The sequence below is a fragment of the Primulina eburnea genome, chromosome 9 (assembly GCF_022965805.1).
Source record: "Primulina eburnea isolate SZY01 chromosome 9, ASM2296580v1, whole genome shotgun sequence".
NCBI lineage: Eukaryota > Viridiplantae > Streptophyta > Magnoliopsida > Lamiales > Gesneriaceae > Primulina > Primulina eburnea.
In genome coordinates, this window is record NC_133109.1 from 31,576,535 (window position 1) to 31,599,305 (window position 22,771).

General features: G+C 35.8%; 3 protein-coding genes across 6 annotated transcripts; all 3 read right to left on the reverse strand.

The window, feature by feature from the left end:
* Positions 1-23: 23 nt before the first annotated feature.
* Positions 24-3,591, reverse strand: LOC140841684 (RHOMBOID-like protein 9, chloroplastic). Of its 3 annotated transcripts, none has more exons than XM_073209277.1 (7): positions 3,324-3,591; positions 2,127-2,462; positions 1,629-1,800; positions 1,377-1,542; positions 927-1,097; positions 546-700; positions 24-348 (listed from the first exon to the last, which is right to left on the reverse strand). In XM_073209277.1, exons 1-7 carry the CDS (start codon positions 3,580-3,582, stop codon positions 129-131), a joined length of 1,479 nt encoding a protein of 492 aa, XP_073065378.1. In that variant the 5' UTR covers positions 3,583-3,591; the 3' UTR covers positions 24-128. The 3 variants fall into 3 exon arrangements, with proteins under 3 accessions (XP_073065378.1, XP_073065377.1, XP_073065379.1); XM_073209276.1 differs by having other exon boundaries at positions 2,085-2,462; XM_073209278.1 differs by having other exon boundaries at positions 2,085-2,462; positions 3,317-3,464.
* Positions 3,592-6,325: 2,734 nt separating this feature from the next.
* On the reverse strand, positions 6,326-7,506 carry LOC140841683 (allene oxide cyclase, chloroplastic-like). Of its 2 annotated transcripts, none has more exons than XM_073209274.1 (3): positions 7,202-7,506; positions 6,987-7,108; positions 6,326-6,892 (listed from the first exon to the last, which is right to left on the reverse strand). In XM_073209274.1, the coding sequence occupies exons 1-3, from the start codon at positions 7,440-7,442 to the stop codon at positions 6,491-6,493; spliced, it is 765 nt and encodes a 254-aa protein (XP_073065375.1). In that variant the 5' UTR covers positions 7,443-7,506; the 3' UTR covers positions 6,326-6,490. The 2 variants fall into 2 exon arrangements, with proteins under 2 accessions (XP_073065375.1, XP_073065374.1); XM_073209273.1 differs by having other exon boundaries at positions 6,987-7,114; positions 7,202-7,503.
* Positions 7,507-14,199: 6,693 nt separating this feature from the next.
* LOC140840561 (geranylgeranyl pyrophosphate synthase, chloroplastic-like) lies at positions 14,200-15,443 on the reverse strand. The gene has a single exon (XM_073207738.1). The coding sequence runs from the start codon at positions 15,386-15,388 to the stop codon at positions 14,279-14,281; it is 1,110 nt and encodes a 369-aa protein (XP_073063839.1). The 5' UTR covers positions 15,389-15,443; the 3' UTR covers positions 14,200-14,278.
* Between the last annotated feature and the right edge of the window lie 7,328 nt (positions 15,444-22,771).

The following is a 22,771-nucleotide window of genomic DNA, read 5'->3' on the forward strand; positions in this document are numbered from 1 at the left end:
CAGGGTGAAAAAGCATGGTCAAGTAGAGAGCAACACGTCTATTTTTCTTAATATATCTGCGAGAGTATCTTTATACACAGTAACTATACTTGCATTTAGCAGTAAACTATTCGTTGTTTGTATCTTTACTATATCAAATCGAGTGGAGGATCGACGATGAAAAGCAGAGAGCTCAGCAGCAACATGAAGATGGAGAAATATACGAGCGATTTGCAAGGACCTGCATACCGTCGAATGAGTGTCATCCCATCTTCTTGACAAGTTTCTGATGATGCATCTTTCACTTGTAAACTAGGACAAGTCACATAACCATATGCTACACCCGTAAAAGCTGCTGCGAAATGTGCCCTGTAAACAAATTAAATGATGACTTGATCAGTTATGCATAATGCATACATATGCTTGATAAGAAGAGTTTTTGCAACGATACTTCTGTTTCTAGACTTCATAAACAATTTTTAGTTATTTTCCTAACAAATTTGAGCCTGTATGAACTCCATGCGGCACAAAGCAATAGGTCCAATAAATCCCAGAGCCGAGCTTACCAATCATCAATTGGACCAAAACTGCTTACAACAAAACTCAGAGCTGTAAAAATAATGGCTTTACGAAACATTCTTTCGGAAGATTCTCTTGCAATGAAATCTTTGTTTTGAACTTGATAAATAAGCCAAGCTCCAATCAAAGCAAACACTGGTCCCTGAACAAGCACAGTCGCATTGGAGACTACATAAGGTTCGATGGAATCGATAAGAGCAAATAAGATGAACCCCTTCTCCTAACCATCATGTTTTATTCATGGAAGCTACATCGAACTTGAAGCTGATTTAAATATTTGGGGGACTAGTTTTAAGTGGAAGCAACAACGATCAGTCAATCACCACTAATATGAAACGATTAAACAATGCAGTAAGTACTAAGCATACCGTCCCGCCAACAGTTGGAGATGACGTGTGCAGAAAGCTGATCAAATTTCCAGAAATTCCTCCAAGAAGATATATCAAGAGACAAGTGAATGAGCCATATTCTTGAGATACTTCGAGCCCAAAAGTGAAGAGAACCCAGATACTTAGAGATAGATGAAAGATTCCAGAGTGCTGAAAGCAGCAAAAATATTAAGTTCTAAACAAAATCTGGAACCACTCATGGAGTTATGGTCATTTAGAATTCTCAAGAACTCAGACTCACAAAACCAACCAAAACTTTTACACTAATGGCTTCGAAAAAACAAAAATTTCTAATGAGAGGGAGTTTTGGATTCTTGAAAGCTTCTAAAAAATAATTAGCCAAATCGCACGTTTATTTTACTTTTCATACGACACGGAGTGCTAAACTAATAACAGTACTGAAGCACAAACTAATCATCGATCTTGTACCAGAAACATTGGTGTCACTAGCCTCCACCATTCTCCAGTTAGAATCAAGTTATTAACTTTTGCTCCATATACCGAGGGGATAGAAAATAGAGCAAATTCAGAGTTTTTCACTGGAGTGGCTATCTCAAACAGAAGAACCGCTATATTTATAGAAGCCAATACACCTCTGCAACATAAGCAAAAGTCAAATGAGAATTCAGATGGCCTTGCCTAAAAATAAACTCACGTAATGTAGAAGGGAACGTATATCACATTAAGTAGAAATCCGAGGCATGGTCTGCTGAATATCTGCCACCCTCAGCATCATCAATTTTCGACTCCATAAAACTTTTCAGTGATAAGTCCCTTCCAATTCCTTCAGCGTTCTCAGCATCAGTGCTTAGTGATGCCTCTAAATTTTCCACGATGTTTTCTGGTTCATCATCTGAGGGAAAGGGGTTGTTAACAAACATATTAACATTTTCGGTCAACAGGGCACACTCTGGATTTTTTGGGGGAAACATGAGTTTTAGAAAATTTAATCATAAAATATTAATATTTATAAAGAACTGCCTCTTTTACCACCACCACCCCACGTCCCCACCCCCATCCCAACATTGGGTCCACTACGGAATTTACTCTAAGAAACCATCTAATTTACTCTTAGAAAGCATTAACGAATTAATCATGCCATCCAAAACAGTAATACTTGCAGATTAAGTTTACTACCATTTTTGACTTTGGTGAGATAATTCTCGAGTGACTTGATACCATTCCGAAATAGGAGCTTATCACTTCTATCAACTGCTTCTGTCTTCTGGTTCTTAATTTTCCAAGAAAGGTACTTGGCCTTATTATGAAGCTGTCCAAGATAAGAATTCAAAGACTTCAGATGTTTCTCAGTCGTGCCTGATGCCTTCACAATCATGCATAAATTTCCACTTTGTGGATTTGAGGAAGCAATGTGATGACTAATGTCTTTGTGCTTTCCCAGAAAAAAAGACGCTTCACGAAAAGTCTGCTGTTGTATTGATCCAGATTCGAGCATTCCCATGTTTCCTTTTATAGGTGGAATGATGGCATCAGAATTCGCGTTCTCTCTCCTACCTAAACCAATTATATTTAATCAAAACTCCATATATTTGGTAAATGAAATAAAATTATGAACTAATATGTGTTGTCCTCGTCTCCCACCTTTTGCAATCAAAAGAGTATTGACCGTAAGTTTAACTGAATAAACAACAATAAGTGACATAAGTTCATGTTAGCCCACATGCGGTATATCTGCTATGATTAAAAACATCATAGCATAGTCTTTAAAAAATTAAAAACAAAAGGTTTTCCTCCATGACCAATGTTCACTAAAGCAAGAATCTACTCATTATACAAAATTAAAACAACATCAAACGAAAACTTGGTCGTGTTGCGTATCCCAGGTCGGTTTCACGACAAAAACTAAAACACTCGCCCAACTAAACAGGCAGGTTTTTTGGTACTTGAATCAAACAGTATGCCATCGCTCAAAAATACGTCTCATGTTAACATTACATACTGAACAAAGTGCATATGCTATACACCGAGCTGACTAAAAACCATCCAGAATGGTGGCTGGAGGCGTCAGTTTTGCTAAAGAACGGGCAACGTTACATTTAAAGATTACGAGATAGGATTGTCGAAGTCCATATGTATAACATCTAACAGTAACAACGATTCTGTTTCACAAACAACATATTAGAATGGGTTCTACCAAAAGGCTAGTCTTTGGCATTTGGGTTTAGTACATAATCTAGTTCTTAAAGTTCTATTCCACTTCCTTCCATAAAAGGTGGCATAAAAAGATTTCATCGAAACATTACACCAAACAGTTTATCGTCCCCACATACATTCCCACTCGAGCCAAAAGTTCAGCTTCTAAACCATGCGAGAAATCGTAAACAAACCCATTTCCCACGTACACGCACCTCATACCTTCACCTACTGACACTTGGCAAAACAAGTGCATACAATTCTCCAGATGGCTGAAGGGTTCTTGAGATTGGGAGATTGCGCTTCCATTAATGAAGCTTCCAATGCAATGGGAACTGAGTTTGTTGATCACTGACCTGTATTTGATAGTTGGTGCTGGCCAGTAGTTATGCTGTGGAAGAGTCCAACAGAAAATTTGTACCTTATCCTCGTTGTCCCAATCTTCTGTCGCCACGTTTACGTGTAAGAGATCGACCACCATTTTTTGCACTAATCAGATTGTATTGGGCCCCACTATCACACATGTGTGTGCATATTGATATAATTAATAAAGGATATTTAATAATAAATCGGCTGTCAAATTTTAAAATTTGAGTTATTGGAGATGATAAATAAGATCGAGGATTGTTATTTTACCAAAATAGAGATAAAGAAGCAACTCAAAAATTTGCACAAATAAACAAAATAAACGTCACGCTTCGATTTGATCATAAAATTCGATAACTTCGTATCATTTTTAGCATGGATACATTTTTAAATATATATTTTGTGCGCTATTGGTAAACGCAAAGGACCAACGCAGTACTCTGTAAATCACGCTGAATAAGTAAACAATGTTGAACAAATCTTGTATGAAAGACTCAAACTAAGAAGCCAAAGAGTAAAAAAAAAAAATTTAACATATGACCTCTTGATAAATCCAGCAAACTATGGGGCTGAAGATATAATATTTCAACCACTAGTATTTACCAACTTTAGGTAGAGAACAAAAAATAGAAAATGTTTCCCAAAAAAATTATAGAAAACCAATTAAATCAAGTCGACCACCTATAGGCAAGAAACACGATAGGCCAATGGTGAGGCACAAAATATTTTGCTTTAACTTTTGTCTCTGTTTTTTGCTACTTTGGGTTTTGTGGTTGGGCCGACTATTTGCTATTGCTCACTCAAGAGATGCCAATAAAATTAAAGTTACTAACAAAAATTTCGATCTTTTTGTAGAAAAGTCATTGGTTTTGGTCATGTTGACCCAGCCCCACCAAATTGGGGGAACATCTAATTGTTGGATTTTGAAATGGTAAAACCCTCGATATTTCTTAAGTGAGGTATCAAATTCGAGTCTGTTCGATAACGGGTTCAATGTCAAGAAAATTTTATGCTACACTAGTGAAAATGACAGGAGAATTCTTTGTTACATCGGTTGTACTTCACCCTATGATTCACCGGATGAAACAGGCGGTGGAGCATAGTATTTCCTGTGTTGTTTGTGGTGTATCTTGAAGTTCGATTATAACAATGAAAAATGTGCAGGAATTTGAGTTGAGACAAATGTTGAACATTTTCTCATTAACAAGAATTTTGGCTCAACTTGGTGCTCCGGTAATGACAACTCTTTCTCAATATACAACAACTCTTTATTAAAATATCAACATTGTAAAAGCAAAAACTTGTGTGAGACGATCTCACGGATCGTATTTATGAGACAGATCTCTTATTTGGGTCATCCATGAAAAAGTATTACTTTATGCTAAGAGTATTACTTTTTATTGTGAATATCGGTAGTGTTGACCCGTCTCACAGATTAAGATCCGTGAGACGATCTCGCATTAAACTCACTCCATTGTAAATTGTAATGATAAAACCTGAAAATGAAGTGTACTCTCTTTGAAAGAGAAAAGAAGAAGAGAAGGCAAGAATGGAAATATGCAGAAAAATCTGATGATCAAAAAACTCTTTTTGTTATCTTTGATCTTATATTTAGGCTGCGTTTGGTACCCGTGGGTTTATTTGATTTAACCCACCTAATCTCATGTTAATACGTTTTTTATATTAGGTGAGTTAAAATAATCATTCCTCACCTCCTAGGATTGTTTATCTCACTCTTAATCCATCATATTTTTTCAATTTTACCCTTCTCCTAAATCCAAACTCACTACCACTTCTCTCCACCGACCGCCGGACGGCAACCGCTGCCGTCGGCCACCGCCGACCGCTCTTCCTCTTGTCGGCCGACCGCTGCCGTCGTCGGCAACCACACCGCCGGCCGACCGCCGCCGATTGTCGACAGCCACAAAAGTGGAAGGGCAATTTTGTCAATTCATCAAAAAAATATTAATTATCTCATTCTTAACCATCATACCAAACATAATATTATTTTATCATTATATATTATATTTATACTTCAATCATTTTTTTTATCATTTCTCTTTTAATCATTTTATTATTTTATCATTCAACCAAACGTAGTCTTATAGATCTCAATCATTATAAACATTTAGTTTCATATAAGAAGTGTTTGTTCATACAAATTATGATAAAAAAAAAATTATCAAGAGACATCATTTGGATCTAAGATATTATAAAAATTCGCAACTTTCCGTCATTCATTGTGTCGGGGTCTTAGGTAGGTAGGTAGGTAGGTCTTCCACTTTCCTCTGTAAATTCCAGGGCCCAAAGGAGGCTCCTCCTCTACTGCCCTGGATATTTACAAGGAACGAATGGAAGCCCATTTAGGCATTTAGGTCTCTTTTGCTGTTTGGCCGAGTTTTCTGTCTTTTTTTTTTTGTTTAATTTTTATTTGTTAACTCAAACGTTCCAACAATCGTAGTTCAACTCGATATTATTTTGGATATATATATTCCTGAGTAGAAACATTTCTACGATCACCTGTCATCATTTTGAACGATACAAACAATCAACGCTCGACGAGTAGTGATACGTCGTTTTCACACGCCTCGTCCATTTGAAGTGTGGAATAAAGTTGGTTTCTTTATGGAAATTGACCTTAAGCTTCTCGGTCGTCGATATTTTTTGTGTTCAGTCTCTAAGTACTTTTTTAGTACCACATTTTCACATGAAATATACCACATTTTGTATGACATAATATCACAATTTTGTGAGTAGGGAGTGAACCAAAGAAATGTTTTGATTAGAGATTTTTCACCGACTTTCTCTTCTTTATTTGTACATATTTTATTTAATTAACAGAAATTCGTCGGTTATATTTTTAAAAATTAATAAAAAATAATATTATACATGATAATTATATTTGAATACACATAAGTCCTAACAAAACACACACTAATAATTATTATCATAAAGTCGAACAAATCAATTTGATAAAAAGATTATTCCACAGCCAAACACACCCTAAACTCCAACAATCCCCTCTAATCACAGAAATTCGCAAGAGTGAAGCCCGGCTCACAAGCTTTAGCAGAGGCGGTGGGTTCCACTTCAGGTGATGGCGGCACCGCTTCCCCCATCAGCTCCGCCGGTAGATCAGGTATGCCCTTCAAGTAGAAGGTGTAGAACAGCTTGAAAGGATAGACGAGCTGTTGGAGCTTCACCTGCCCGTACACACCCTCGAACACGCCGGAGCCGCCAGTCACGGCGAGGTACGAGTCCTCGTAAGTTAAGTACGGTCCTTGCACAGCTATGTGGCCGTAGTCTCCGAAGTAGAAACTGTAGGTTGCTTCGAAACGAACACCATTCTTCTCCGGCTCGTTCTTGATCAGCACGCAGATTCCGGCAGTTATCCCGGCGCGTTTCTTCAGGTCCCCTGTATACACCTGATAGAATAAAACGACGAAATTATTCAGTTATTTCTGATGGGTTTGATTTGGAATTGTAGATTTGATAGTACTTTTTCTGTAATTTTTTTACCTTGTTGCTGAAAGGGACGAGATCTCCCAGAGAAGTGACGGGCTTTCCGCTCAGTCGAAGAACAGCAGGGCTGCCACGGTCCCGCTCGTTGATCTCGTACACTTTCAGTTCTTGAATTTTACCTGAAACTACAAGCGAACGCAGAAAAGTTAATTCTCACCAAACTACACAGTAAAATTTGCCCATTTTATAGCTACGAAAGGACATGTAGTTACCGGATCTTGAATCTGTTGGGTGGCTCTCAGTATGGATCTTGCATGAGAATGATCTTCGGGCTGCGGCGTCGGCGGCGCCGGCGGAAGTTGTGAGATTCTTGGGGATAGTCAATGAATTGTTAGATTGGTTGAAAGAGATAAGCTTTTGGAGTGAGCAACTCGTGACGGCGGTGGGCAGCAACTTGGTGGAAGATGAAAGGAGGTTGGCCCTGAGAACGGCGGAAGCCGACGATGCAGCCATTGCTCTGTTTGTTTGTCCGGAGAGGTCGTGGAAATATTCGAGATTTAATATGTTCTCTATATTTTTATATCTATACTATATATATAGAGGTTGGGGTTAGGTTTCAGGGTTCAGGCTTCTTCTAATTTTTATATAATACTAAACCTTACAAGCGATTCGCAAACTATCGAATAAAATAATTTAAAATAAAATTTAGCTCGAACAAAATTCAAACATATTCGAGTTCGCTTAAATTCGATAAGCTCGAATACAAATAAAATGTTTTTCGAGGCAACTCGAAAATTTCGCAAACCAGCTTAGTTTGTTTACATTTTACACTACTATTGTGGATGTATTTGCTTCTCACTTGATATATATAATAAATCCAAAACCATAAAAATAAAAATATGATTATATATTTGAGACGAACGAAAAAAAATACGTAATCTTGGACGGACTATATGTAATAGCTGTTTTCCATACCATTTACATCGTTATGAATTTAGTGATCAAAAGAGTGGGTTGAGCACTCGTTTTCTCCATCTTTCCCACTATTATCCACGGAAAATGTATTGTAAATGATACCCTTTTTTCTTTTCTTTTCCTTTTTTTTTAATAGATTAGCACATGCATGTGGGATTATAGTAGATTTAGTTGTCCTTATAGTAGAATATTATTTTGTTGACTGTTTTTTGTTCAAATCAAAATGTTACACGAATATTAAATTATTGGCAAAACACATATGCATTTCATTTCATTACTGATAAATGTTATAGTAAGAACTATCAAAATGAGTTTCAAAGAGAGAGCCTTTTATGGATCAACCCGACCCATATTCACAATAAAAAGTAATACACTTAGCATAAAAAGTCATACTTTTTCATGGATGACCCAAATAAAGATCCGTCTCACAGAATACGACCCGTGAGACCGTCTCACACAAGTTTTTGCCTATATGATTTTGGAAAAAAAAATGACATAATTAATTTTAAAAAATATACATAACAAAAAATATCACAAATAAATATATTTATACATTTTTATCATTCATATATTTTCCTTTCTAACTAATTCCACTTCAAAGTCATGGTTCCGTCCTTCCTGATACGCACGTGGGTCCAAGGCATGTATGTGACCTGCAACGGCCAAACCCATTTGTGGCTCCATAAGCCCACTGAGACATGGACTGTATATTTAACCCAGTTTTAAATTGCTAAATTTGGCCCAGTTATCTGATTATGGATCCAGTATCATTTATCTTCAGGCCCAAGAGGACTAACCCAATAAGAGGGTCCATATTTAGAATAACACTGTGAATTCCCCGAAGCTAATCTCAACAATATTAACTTACAAAATTATAGGATATAAAGAATAATTTTCTCTCTTTCAAAGTTTATTAATTAATTTAGAACTCAATTATTTATAAATAAAACAACATCAAGGCACACTTTAAAAATTTCTTTATTCAAAATTTTGAGGAACAGCTAGTGTTACCGGTTTTTAATATTTTTTTCTCTATACAATAGCATAAATAAATCACAGGAAAAATATTACTTTTTATTTATATTTATCTTTGATTAGTTTATTCATTTTAACTATTTCAGTATCAACTAACTAGTGAAAATTACAATTTTAGTCATACAAGTTGGTCTGTTTTAGGGTTCTAATTTGTAACTTGTCATTTGTCAATGTTTGGTTTGCATCAAATAAAATCTATCAAATCGTATTTATTTTGAACTGATACACTCCTACATGGATCATATATTAAGAAAAAGAGAAATTATATACATTAACATTTATCTAAGCAAAAATAAAGACAAACTACAATATTTCCTCCATTTTTGAAATATTGAATTTTTTTTTGTTTATATTTATTTTGATATCTGTAATATAAGTTTGTTCTCGCTACATGAGCTACGTAGAAGAATATCAGTGTCAAATAAATAATATTCGGGGAGGTTAGTGACTTTTGACAAAAAAAAGACTAAACCAAAATATATATATAAGTTACTGGATTAAAATCAAACATTGACAAGTCATATGATTAAAACTCAAAAGAGACCAACTTACATGACTAAATTACAATATTCTCAACTATTTTTTATTTTCCTACAAAGAGATCTCATCAGTTTTGATACTCACGGGAAATTTAGGGTCTGATTCCAGCAAATGTCACTAGTTCAGACGCAGACTTTGAAATTATCTTGAGCTTGAAATCACGAATAAGACCGTTAGAAGGGGGCCAGGAGGGTGTCCTGACGTAGCTCCTTCGATGCTCAAATTAGAGACTGGGGATAAAAGTGAAGGGTGCTGCTGAAAAACAATATATGGAATCCCCGAATTAAACTCTCAAACCTGATATTTATAGGAGAATACATGGGCCCTTGATGGACCTGTCTTCCATTTAGGCTAGGGATGTGCCAGGGATAGATCCATGGTGTATCAAGTTTGTTATGGAAAGTTTAATTAGTTCGTTAGATAAATCTCATCGATTTGGTACGTGATTATAATTTTGATGAAGTTTCACACGAGATTAAATATTGTCATGTTATTGTAATTAAACTTCAAACAAAAATTCAGTCTAAACTTCTCAATTACCAATATATGAATTATTAAATTCGATGACTATTTGATATGTAAATCGAATTCAAAAAGTTTGGAATCCAAAACTAATTTACTATTATGATCGATTAATGTTATTCCTCGAATTAAGCTAATGGACATCATTAAACTGCATGCGATGCAAGATTATTCCACCTCTAAAATTGGGAAGTGATGTTCGAAAAACAAAGAGCAAGAGATAACTAGTGAATGGAAGAACATGATATTTTTTGCGATATTAATTGTCATATTGATGCTTGAATAAGTGTGTTATCAAGTTTATCATATATTATTTGATGTATATAATTCTTGAGTGATGTTGAAATAAATAATTATTACTTCATTAAATTTGTTATTCGTTTTCATTTGCGATATGATTTTGAGAAAAAAAATATATTTTGTTGGTATTCACGGATGAGGTGATACATATCTATATACACACACACGTTTTTAATATGCTATCCACTCGACGTGCCTATTATTGATATGACACATACCTATTGGATGTACATACAATCATATCAAATAGGTGAGTGTTATCTCAATTATGAGAACATAGATGAACACAATATGTGAGTATTATATCAAAACTATATATATATATATATATATATATTAGCATGGACGGATCCAGGAATAAAAGTTGGGGGTGCTTGAACTCAATATGATAAGTTATATATTATTTAAAAAAATTTACATTATATCGTACAACGAAGTTGTGCCCTACGAGATTTTAGAACATAAAATTCATCAATAATAGATTTTATATCAATATGTTTAGCTAAATCTCGTTCAATATAGAGTGTCAAACAATCGGCAAGAAAGTCATCCTCCATTTTATTGCGAAGTGCCGTCTTCACATGCTTCATTGCTGAAAAAGCCCGCTCAATAGTGATAGTAGACACAGGTAATGTCAAAACAAGATTAATCAATCTAGTCAACATAACATAAACACTTTACCGTCCACTCTCGGTCAATTGCTGACACAACTCAACAAGTGTAGAAACTGTGGGGCCCTTAGCTCCTAATCGTTATTGCAATGCAATCTGATTAGGGTTAATTAATTACAGCGGAAAACGAGTTTAAATTTTCTTTACAATGAGCCCAAGTAATTTTATTTTAATACTAAAAATAGTATCTCATCTCACGTCATAATCATGCCCACACGTAATCACAACCAATCACATACAAACATCTCATATCCTCGGGATATGCCCCGGTATATAGATACATATACATATATACTGGGAACAAGATATAAACATAAACCTCAGCCCAAGCTGTGGCTTCCACCAGAAGTACCCTCTCCGGTCTCCTGATATCCTGGAGTACCTGCCATTGTCCACACACAAAGACAACAACAGCCCCCCTTGGGGGTGAGCAAAGCTCCGTATGGAACAACCAATCATATATACCACATATATCTAAACAATGATATATGGTATGCAATGCATGTATGTCGTGGAGGTATCGGGTCAAATGCCCATCCACTGAGCACATGTCAGAATCAATCGAATCGCTATCAAATCAAATCAATGCTCGAGCTGGCACACCGGCCGATATGGGAATACATATATGATAGCGTCGACGAAGCGCCATCAATCCCACATCTCATATCCAATCATATGGGGCCACAATTGTCTATGCTTTACGGGTCATATAATACCGGCATAGCGATTGTGTTCACAAACCCCGGAATCCAATCAAATCATATCAGGGTATCCAAGGATAATAGCTCGTGCATGTCATGTATCGATGTATGCATAAAATGATGTGTGTTAACAAAACATTTATTTTGTACATCGATACTCAAATCTCAATGTCATGTATGCCACATCAAATCATCAAATAGGCACATAGACACGTATTCCAATCCAATCAATCCAATCAAACCGACATATATCATATAATACAGATATCTGTCGTATGTTACCCGGTCGCAACATACCTCAATTCTTCGTTTCCCGTTGATGTAGCCTGAAGATATTGATATTACACTTTATCTACATCAATAACATACTCATTCCAATCAATAACATACTCCAAAATCATTAATATGAGTTTCAAATATCATTTGAAACTTCAAAAATTCATATCAAATCAAAATCATATCATAATTCAATTCCGACTTCGAATATGAGTTTCTTGTCGGTTATTCTACTACATATCAGAATTTCAAGGTCAAATACACGCGATTCCAGCACTTGAATATTTATAGCTACTGGAACTAGGAGAAAATTACCTCAGTCTGAAGCCCTCGACGCGAAGATCACAAATATATAATTTGTTTCGCGTTTAGACAGCGTTTCGAAGTCGATTTGTAAGAAAGAAATCGGAATTCTCTCGACTCTCTCGAAAGTTATCGCATAAGAAATGAAGAAAGAAAGAGAAGAAAAGTTACTCTTATCCTCATCTCTCTCGCGCTCGGGCGGTAGAATTCTCGCGCCCGAGCGCGAGAAGTTCTGTCCCCGAGTTTGCTTGTACCGCGCTCGGGCGGTCACAAATTACCGCTCGGGCACGGCATGTTCTGCCCGAACATCACATTTCAGATACCCTGGCGCTCGGGCGGTAATTTTCTACCGCTCGGGCGCCACATGTTCTATACAAATTATTGTTTTTGTACTATATTGGCGTCCGACCTTTCAAATCAAGTTCGTACAACGTCAATTCATATACAATATTCATTTCTCAATTCATTGTCACGATATACATCGAATACATAATCCATAACAATTTCATTAATTATCGATAATCATATAAGATTTACGATAATACGATACACGGTCCTTACAGAAACCTTTAAATTCTGCATCACATCAAGTTTATAATGTATCAATTCATACTCCAAAGCAACAATTTCTTGAGCTGTGAAATCTCCAGGATAAAACTTCTTCGCAAGCTTGCAAATATCATCACTGTTAAATGAGTCAAATGAATTTTTAGGATCTAAAGCTGTACTAAGAGAAAGAAGTTCCACCGATGACTCATTGAACCGAGTATTTAACTCCATCAAAATGAAATCTATTGCTGCATTAAAAACATCGAAGTGGTAATGATGTTCTATTGATGTTTCATTTTGAAATAGTTCAAGTTATAATCTTAAACAAGAATAAAGTAATTATTAAACAAATAAACAAGTAATAGTCAATCAACAACTCAACAACAAACAATCAAAAAACCACAAATCACGCACAGAGAAGCTATAAAACACAAAATAAAAAATGTATAGCCGATTCTTACATGGATTGTTGCCTTGCCGATGAGCAATTCGATTTCTTCGGGAGTCCGCAATTCTATTCTGTCGCTAAAGGGCTTGGGACTTGGGAGATAAATTTTATAGAATTGAGGTGGGGTGGATCAGAGGATATGGGATGAATTTGGTCTCATCCTCGTAAATAGACGGGACTTGATTGGACTAAGACATTGATGTACGACGATTTTTGAAACAACCGTCGTTATTAGCAACGGTTCTTCAAAAAACAGTCGCTAATAGCGACTGTTTGAATTAAAACCGTCGCAAATATTAGCGACGGTTACTGAAAAACCGTCGCAAATATTAGCGACGGTTACTGAAAACTGTCGCTAAAAAAAAAGTGGGTTGGGCTACAGCCCAGTATAGCCCTTGAATAAATCCGTCTCTGTATATTAGATACATATTGAAAACTCAATTTCAACATGCATAGACGAACAAAAAAAATCAGACATTTGGGACGAAAATTGTAATATGCTTCACACTTATCGTATATATTGACGTGAGTACCAATGGTATGACAATCAATTATTGGATGTATAAGTTTTTTATGTTTAACTATATATACAAATTTATTTGATTCTCTAAAATGTATCCAAAAATTCTTTGTTTCACCGGACGCGAGTCTAAATTTCTTAACCATTCAGAACTATCACGGGCATGAATTTTCCTAGTACCCGCCCCTAGGGAAGCCGTCATTTTAGGTATTGTCGGGTTTAGGTTTTGTTGGGTGGTCAAAAATATGTCGAGTAATTTCTGGTACAATGTTTGGTATCGGTAACTTCGAATTCATAATGACGTAAAACTCTATCACAAAAATTCTTTTGGTCTAAAAAACCATTAACTACAACTATTTTACTTTTATTGAAATATGATTTTCTTTTGGTCTAACAACATTATATCTATTTAATTTTTAAATTGATTCAACAAAAGTGGTACATAATACATATTAAATTTTTTTCATAATTTGTTTTTTGTATTTGAAAATACACACATCATGCAAAGATCAGTTACGCCGGTTAGTAATATAATCAGTCAAAGCAACCAATTGAGCAGTCTTCTCCGGATCAAATCCAGCAAGGTGTTCCTTGGCTTCCCCGTTCAATTTCTGAGCCAATTCCATCGATTTTTCAATCCCGATCAGCTTCGGATAAGTGCTTTTATCCAACACCAAATCCGTCCCCGCACTCTTCCCCAGTTCTGCCGAAGATTTTGTGACATCAAGAATGTCATCAACCACTTGAAATAGCAACCCGATGCACCTAGCAAACTTCCTCAGCCTTTCGATATCTTCATCGTTTGCACCTCCTAAAATGGCGCCTACAACTACTGAAGCCTCCAATAGAACTCCAGTTTTACGCATATGGATGTATTCCAAGTGTTCTAGTCCTATTTCCCCACCCATCCCCTCCGAATCCAGATCCGCAATCTGTCCCGCCGATATTCCTCGGCATCCGGCAGAGCGACCCAATTCCCTGACCACTCGAACAACTCTTTCTGCCGGGGCCCTTTTCGTAGCGGTGGCGACATGCTCGAATGCAAACGCCAGAAGCGCGTCGCCAGCCAGAACGGCTACGGGTTCCCCGAATTTCTTGTTGTTGGTGGGCTTCCCTCGGCGCATATCGCTGTTGTCTATGCATGGCAAGTCGTCGTGTATCAACGACATGGTGTGGATCATCTCCGTGGCACAGGCTGCTGGCATGGCCGTCGATTCATCCCCGCCTACAAGCTCGCACGCGGCGAGACAAAGCATTGGCCTGATCCTTTTGCCACCTGCAAGAAGCGAGTACCTGATGGATTCACGGATCTTCGATGGCTCTTCGAGTGATATTGACTGTTCCAACGCCTTGTTTACTTGACTGGCCTTCTCGAGCATGTAGGACTCGAAATCAAACCTCGTTTTTCTCGCCCTTTCGTCGTGGAGGGAGAATATGGGAATGAAGGAAAAAGCTGAGGGATTTGGAGTAGGTTTTGGGAGAAATAAAGTGATGGGAAGATTGTTCTTGAGTGAATGACAAAAGCTAAAGCATGCGATTCTTGATTTCTTGCATTGAACATTAGCGTTGTTGCAAGGTTTTAAGTGTGCCCATGTTGTAGTAGGATTGACAAGACTCATTATCTTGTGCTAATTTTTTGGTATTTCACCACTATTGATCTGTGTTTTTGGCGTAATTGCTTGAACAATTAATGTTATATATACAATTACAGGGGGAGCCGCATGCTCCTTTAAATTCGGATGGTCCAATTTTTTTTTTTTAAAAATATATATATAAATTTTGTATAATTTTGAAATAATATGATATTAACAAGGGTAGATCAATTTAAAATATTATAAAAAGATTCTAGAGTTTCAAATTTCAGCTTGTGTCATATTTCTGGCTCCACCACTATATACAAACCTAATAACAGGAAATGTCATTAAATCTCTAACATCATACTTTTATTTGCTATCAATCTCTTTTCAGATAAAATATTAAGTGTTTGTATTCCCTTATCCAAAAAAATATTTATGCACTATTTGTGTCTACCGTTTTTCTCAGATGAAAATTGATGGAAAAAAAACATTGAAAATATGATATTAATATATGATATTTAAGTATCAAATATTTCAGATCTGATAATAATATATATATTTTGAGTACCCAAACATGTATAACAAGTAATGATATTAATGATTTGTGTCTTTCTCTGATGAAAATATGTACAAAACATTGAAAATGCGATACTAATTTTTTTATATTTTAATACCAACTCTTTCGGATCTGATACTAATATATGATTTTTGAGTACCCAAACATGTCTAACAAATCATGTCTTTTCTCGGAAGAAAAGCAGTACAAAATATTAAAAAAGTGGTATTAATATTTGGTATTCGAGTACCAAATATTTTAAATATGCTATTAATATATGGTTTTTGAGTATCTAAACATGTATAACAAGTATTGGTATTAATGACCATGTCTTTTCTCGGATTAAAATCGGTACAATATATTAAAAATGTGATACTGATTATATGATATTTGAGAGTCGACTTTTTCAGCTCTAATACTAATATATGATATTTGAGTATCCAAAAAAGTATAACAAATATTACATTAATTAATATAGTTGTTCCAATTTTATACTAAAAAAATTATTTTTTTATACAAGATAAAACAGTTAGCACTCAAATATCATAACTAAAAACAGTCTTGCAATTTTTCGTACTTATTTTCATCCATGAAAAAATATATGTACTTACCGACTTAGAGAGTGCATCACCTTTTTTATGAATCAGATATTGCATGAACTTTTTTTCTCGAACACAAACTCAATATAAATTCGCGTTTGAATTAGAGTTGCCAAACTAACAACCCTAAATTTTGACTTTAAAGTCATCTGTGTATATATATATACATATATATACATATATATATGTATATATGTATATAGATATATTGAAAAATGAAATAAACTTTTGATCTTTATAATAGTTCCCAAGTTAAAATGTTTGTATAGTTGACTTAATAATATGCCTGATCATGCCTATGAAAATGGAGTTTTTTTTCTCTTCCAATAATATATATTTATATTTTTTTATATAATCTTGTCTATTATATTAATTTTAATATATATTTATTGTAGAAAAAACCGACAAATTTTTTTGGAGTTATTAAAGAACAAGTTTAAATTAAAAAAAAAATAGAGATGGGATTAATTTTTAGTTTATGATCATTAACTGTATAGTAGCTACTACAAAATATTAATGCGGCTTGCATTATTGAAAAAATTAATAAATATCATAAGGCATCCAAATTATATCTATTTAATTTGTTAATTTGACTAATCTGTTTTTTTAAAAAATAAATCACTTGTACTGTCAAAAAAAGAAGGGAGAATTGTGGATCAGTCCCCAAACCAAACTACTTTTCCTTTCAACTCCCTGGAGAGAGAAGCTTTGTTTTTAAATACCAAAAATACCCATAGACACCCTTATTCTTATTAAAAATTTATTGATCCTCCGCGCTTCAGAAATGGTATCAGAGCATGGTTAATTTATTTCAAACACAAAAATTTTATTATTACTAGTAACTAAATGTATGAGAAGGAGAATTTCGAAAAAATTATGAATCCGAACTTTAGTTCGAGAAGAATAATTTACAAGAACTATTCCAATATTTTGGAATATACACAAGTTTATCTAACTATTGTTAGATATCAGAAACAGGAGAACAAAGGTATGTTCCAATAGGTGACCACCAAGTTATGGTATAGATCTGATGGAAACATCAGACATATGACGGTATATGTCATATATCAAGAAATGAAAGGATTTAGGTATCCCCGAAATCATTTCAATCTCTATTCCAGAAACATTAGTTTCCGAATAGAGCTATTCAGATGTTCTATAAAGCATCTGAAACAACTCATTGAATCAGGAAATTTATCTCCTGATGAAAGACAGCAGTGTTTGCAAAACCTTGCATACACAAAAGGTAGACTCTTACAGGCCGAAAAGACCAGATCTTCAATGATCTGTTAAATATGCCAGGGACTACCATCCAGTTCGAAATTGAACTTATTTCCCTGGAAATAATTCAATTAGAACAAGAATTACAGCGAAGTACATGCTTCACTGAACTCAGAACGAAAGGTATGCGTTTACAAGGTCTAAAGAACCGTAAAAACATACTTCAAAATCTACTCAGAAGAAATTCTTCAGAGAACAACGGATCTGTATAGACAGAAGATCTACGAAGGGAAGCAACAGCACCCTCAGGTAAAAATTTATGATTCAGAATAATAAATTTCTGGAAATAGTACCAGACTCCTCTAAGCTCTCTCTGGATCTTAGAGAAATACAGAAAACGGTACAAAATTATGGCAATGTGCTATATTATGTACCTCAAAGGGTTGAAAAGGTCCTAGAGAAACAAGAAGAAATTCTTGAGATCTTAAAGGATATTCAAACAAGAATACAGAAACTAGAACAACAACCAAGTTCTAGTAGAAGAACTTCAGGAGGTTGGTTACCACCATCCTTTGGTACCGAACCTTTGTTACATCAAAAAGGGAAGGCCAGAGTGGTGTGGACTACTAGCTCAATTGGTATCAAGTCTCTTTGAACAATGTACTTAAGCCAGGAGGTCATGGGTTCGAGACTTGGGGAGGTATCACTCCACCAACCTGGTGTGGAGAGTCCTATGAGTAACGATGCCTATGGAAAGCCCGTGAGGGAAGAGTTCCAGAGGGGCTAAGGCCCATAGAGCAGAGCCCAAGATCGGGATAGCCTTGGGTCGTTACATCTGCTATGAGGATTGCAGCAGTAACACTTGATCTCAACAAAGAAGGATTCATTAAACTTTTGGAAATGAGTCTTATGGGATCAGTAAAAATTGCTTGGGACATGACTTCAGCAGTCATGAAATAGTCAGTCCTAGTTGGGGAATCTCTTAGTGAGATCGCTGGAAAAATGGCTACCCTATTCAAAGCACACTTTATAGGGGTAGACTATTTCAACAGTCAAGATACAGAGAAGAAGAAAAAATATACTCAAGCTCTGTATAGTCTTGAATTACATGATATATGTTTGGTAGATGAATACATTATGTTATTCACCAAATATAGATGGAATTCAGGAGTCGAAGAAGATATAGCTATGCAGCTTTTCTTCGCAAAAATGCCAAGTCCTTGGAGAGAAATGCTCATAAGGGAATACGTAGCTGGTAATCCAGATACATTGGCAAGAAGAGCCTCTTTCCTCAAAGGAAAATTGGCAGAATGGTGTCACATGGCAGCATTACAAAAGAATTACAAACGACTAAGGGGTATCAACAAAAGGACTCCTTTGTGTTGTAAGGAAAATGATCTTCCAACAATTATTGGAAGTAAACCACAGAAGCATAAAAGGAAAAGTTTTAGGACTCATCCTTATGCACAAAGTAGAAGAAGTTCTTGGAAACCAAGAACCATATGGTCTAGACAGAAAGCCAGATCTTATAAATCTGGACAAAGAAGCGGACCATCAAGAAGTAGGATATCATCCCAGACATCGAGTTCATCTCGAAGCACAGGAAGAACACCTACAAAGAAAACTTTCAGAAGAGCTCATACTAGAGCCAATGAAAGTTTCAAGGATTGTAATTGCTGGACATGTGGAGCAAGAGGTCATATCTCGACCAACTGTCCAGAAAATGAGAAAAGAGGTATTAAACGCTTCGATCCTACTCCGGATATAGAAGATGCAGTTTATTACCAAGATCTCATTCAAGTATACCGATTTGAGGACATTGCCTCAGATGAGAGTATATATGAAGAAGAAGAAGTCTTAAGTCAGGAAGAATCTGATGGAACAGAATCGGAATCTGACTGAAGACGAGGTGTTTCGACACGAAACACATGAAGATCTGTCTGGGTTTTTTAGCCAGACAACAATATCTCATAACATGGTTCAAAGAATCATGAGAGAAAATCCAAGTCTACAGAGATACCAAGGTTTCTCTGCAGGACAGGTAGAAAAGTTCTTAGGAAGTCTTGGCCTAAGAAACAGAAAGCATCACCTAATCTATAAAGTTTCTAGAAGAGAAATGGCAATCCCGATGGAACTTACAGGAAATAGAATGGAGATGCAGTTAATTCCTTCCGAAGAAATTAAGGAGGAATTACAAAAACTCAAGATAGAAGTAGCAAGGACTATGTCCTGGATTCATATCGGAGCAATCCAAATTATGATAAAGGCTACTTTCAAAGAAGGAATAGATTCACCTATCGATATTGCTATTTGCGATAAAAGAATGGGGAATCTACAAGATTCAGTACTGGGAACAATCTCAGGAAACCTCTGTGCAGGAAAAATTGTAGGGGTAATCTATCCAAGGATAGCCTACAACCTGGCAGATCGAGATTTCAGCCGAGCCTTGACACTACATCAGAACTTCAAGGAAAAAAGGCTGATGAAAGAAGGTAATAGGCCATATTCTATTACCTATCAAATTTCATATGCTCTATCTAATACACATCATTCTGAATTGTTTATTATAAACGAGTTTATTGAAATCCCTGAAATATTCGGAAAAGTTGCTCAGGCAATTTATCCAGAAAGAGTTGAGTTTCCTTTAATACAGGAAACAGATATCCAGATCCAAGACAAACCGATTCTACAGAGGAATCAAAGTCTTAGATTGGAATCAAGAAGACTATCTTTTCAAGGAGATAGAATTACAAGTTACAGATGGGATAAAAGGCCTGTCATAGAAACCCAACAGGAGCTGAAAAGTTTTTCTACAATAGGAAAACTTAGATGCCCAGAAGGGTGGAAGGAAGTAGAAATAGTATTTGACATTACAAAGCAAAGGAATCAATTTCCTTGTAATTCAATATACTATTTGGAACAACCGATGATAGGAACTTACCAAGGACTGATTAATATCGGAAAATTGGAGGTTCATATTCAAGGAATTTCAGGAAAAGAATCAGATCGACTGATTCTTGGACTAGAGTTTCTCGAGGAACATAAACCTTGGAAACGTCTAGAGTATGGAATGGAGTTTATGGCAGATGATAAAATGTGGAAAATCCAATGACCACAAGTCCATTCTCCATATACATTCCAGTAGGAATGTTGTATGAACAATATAAGGCAGAATACTTTGCTGCATATATTGATTCAGGTGCTGGAATATGTACAGCAAAACGAGGAGTTTTTCCAAATAATTTGGAAGAAGAGTTACCCAAGATTGCTGGAAGAGATTTTTCCAGAAGAATCTTAATCTTATGTAAAGGAATTAAGATGACTGAAATCATGATTGGCGGTGCTGGACAAACACCTTGGTACAAGGTAAAGACACCACCAATTTATTTTCATGATACAGGAGCTGACATATTGTTAGGAAATAATTTCCTACAAATGTTCAAGTCCTATACACCAGAAAATGAGACTAGAAGATTAGTGTTCACAACACCATGTGCTCACACAATCATAGTCCAGAGACTTAGGGAGGCATTTTACAGAAAATTGCCAATCCAGTTTCGCAGCAAGCGTGGTGATTCAGGAAAACTTCTGAACCCAAAAATGAAGGATTCAAGACGGTTTGGAGAAACAATGCTCCAGTTAAGAGCAGATAAGGAACTCCAACCAGAAGATATAGAATGCCTTAAGATAACTCTACATACAAATGAAGTAGAGTTTGAATCTAAGGTATCACTGGAAGATGTCAAGAAAAGGATCAAAGAAAATTACAATGAAGATCCCTTGGCATGGTGGGACAGAAATCAACTCAGAGCTTGCCTTAAGATTAAGGAAGGCAAAGAGTATGAATTTGTCCGTTGTAAACCCATCCCAATGAACATCATTGATCAGAGGGATATGCAGATTATAATCAAGGAACATTTGGACCTTGGATTAATCAAAGCAGGTATGTCACCATATAGCAGTCCAGGTTTTCTGGTAAGAAATCATGGTGAGATTAAACGAGGAAAACCCAGATTGGTTATTAATTATCAAGAAATTAATAAGATTCTGGAGTTTGATGGGTATTTTATACCTAGTAGAGAACACTTGATTAGTTGCATTCGCAATGCCAAGATATTCTCTAAATTTGATTGCAAGTCTGGATTCTATCAAATACGGATGCAGGAAGAAAGCAAGAAATTCACAGCTTTCTCCACACCTCAAGGACATTATATTTGGGAAGTATTACCAATGGGATTGGCTAACTCACCCCAAATATTTCAAAGAAAGATGGATAATCTTTTCAAAGATTATTTCAAGTTTATGTTCGTTTACATCGACGATGTTTTAATAGCATCCAAAGATATGAATGAACATGTTAAACATTTGGAGATTTTCTCTAATGTTTGCAAGAAAGAAGGACTGGTTTTATCTGAAAAGAAAGCAGTCATTGCTACAAGAAAGATTGAATTCCTCGGAATTGAAATCGATGAGTCAGGAATAATTCTGCAAGAACACATAGTAGAAAAGGTGCAGAATTTTCCAGAAAATCTCAAAGACAAGAAGCAACTTCAAAGTTTTTTAGGGGTTGTTAATTTTGCTGGGATGTTTATTAAAAACCTAGCAAAACACAGGAGGGTGTTCAGTCCATTATTGAAAAAGGATGCTAGATTTATATGGACAGACGAACACACAAAAGGACTTATCCATTTAAAGAAGGTTTGCAAAAATCTTCCAAAGATGGCTATTCCTCAAGACGAGGATGATCTGGTATTATATACCGATGCCAGTGATCATTGGTGGGCTGCAGTACTAACAAAGCTCACACCAGATGGAGAACAACCATGCAGATATTGTAATGGGTTATTCTCAGATGCAGAAGCCATAAGATGGCATATCAACGAAAAGGAATTTTATGCAGTAAAGAGGGCTTTTGAAAAATGGCCGTTATTTTTACTTGCAAAGAAATTCACTTTGAAAGTTGATAACACTCAAGTTAAAGCCTTTTTGAGGAATAGAATTGAATCTAAACCGGAGAAGGCTAGATTATTACGATGGCAAGCTTTATGT

Excerpts from the sequence above, each read along its gene's own strand:
- LOC140841684 (XM_073209276.1), bottom strand. The coding sequence starts at position 3,582 with ATGGTGGTCGATCTCTTACACGTAAACGTGGCGACAGAAGATTGGGAC. Across the intron at positions 2,463-3,323 it reads CCAAGTGTCAGTAGGTGAAG|GTAGGAGAGAGAACGCGAAT; the intron begins GTATGAGGTGCG and ends TAATTGGTTTAG. Across the intron at positions 1,098-1,376 it reads TAGTGACACCAATGTTTCTG|CACTCTGGAATCTTTCATCT; the intron begins GTACAAGATCGA and ends TGCTGCTTTCAG.
- LOC140841683 (XM_073209273.1), bottom strand. The coding sequence starts at position 7,442 with ATGGCTGCATCGTCGGCTTCCGCCGTTCTCAGGGCCAACCTCCTTTCA. Across the intron at positions 7,115-7,201 it reads CCCAACAGATTCAAGATCCG|TTTCAGGTAAAATTCAAGAA; the intron begins GTAACTACATGT and ends GTTCGCTTGTAG. Across the intron at positions 6,893-6,986 it reads TCGTCCCTTTCAGCAACAAG|GTGTATACAGGGGACCTGAA; the intron begins GTAAAAAAATTA and ends TTATTCTATCAG.
- LOC140840561 (XM_073207738.1), bottom strand. The coding sequence starts at position 15,388 with ATGAGTCTTGTCAATCCTACTACAACATGGGCACACTTAAAACCTTGC.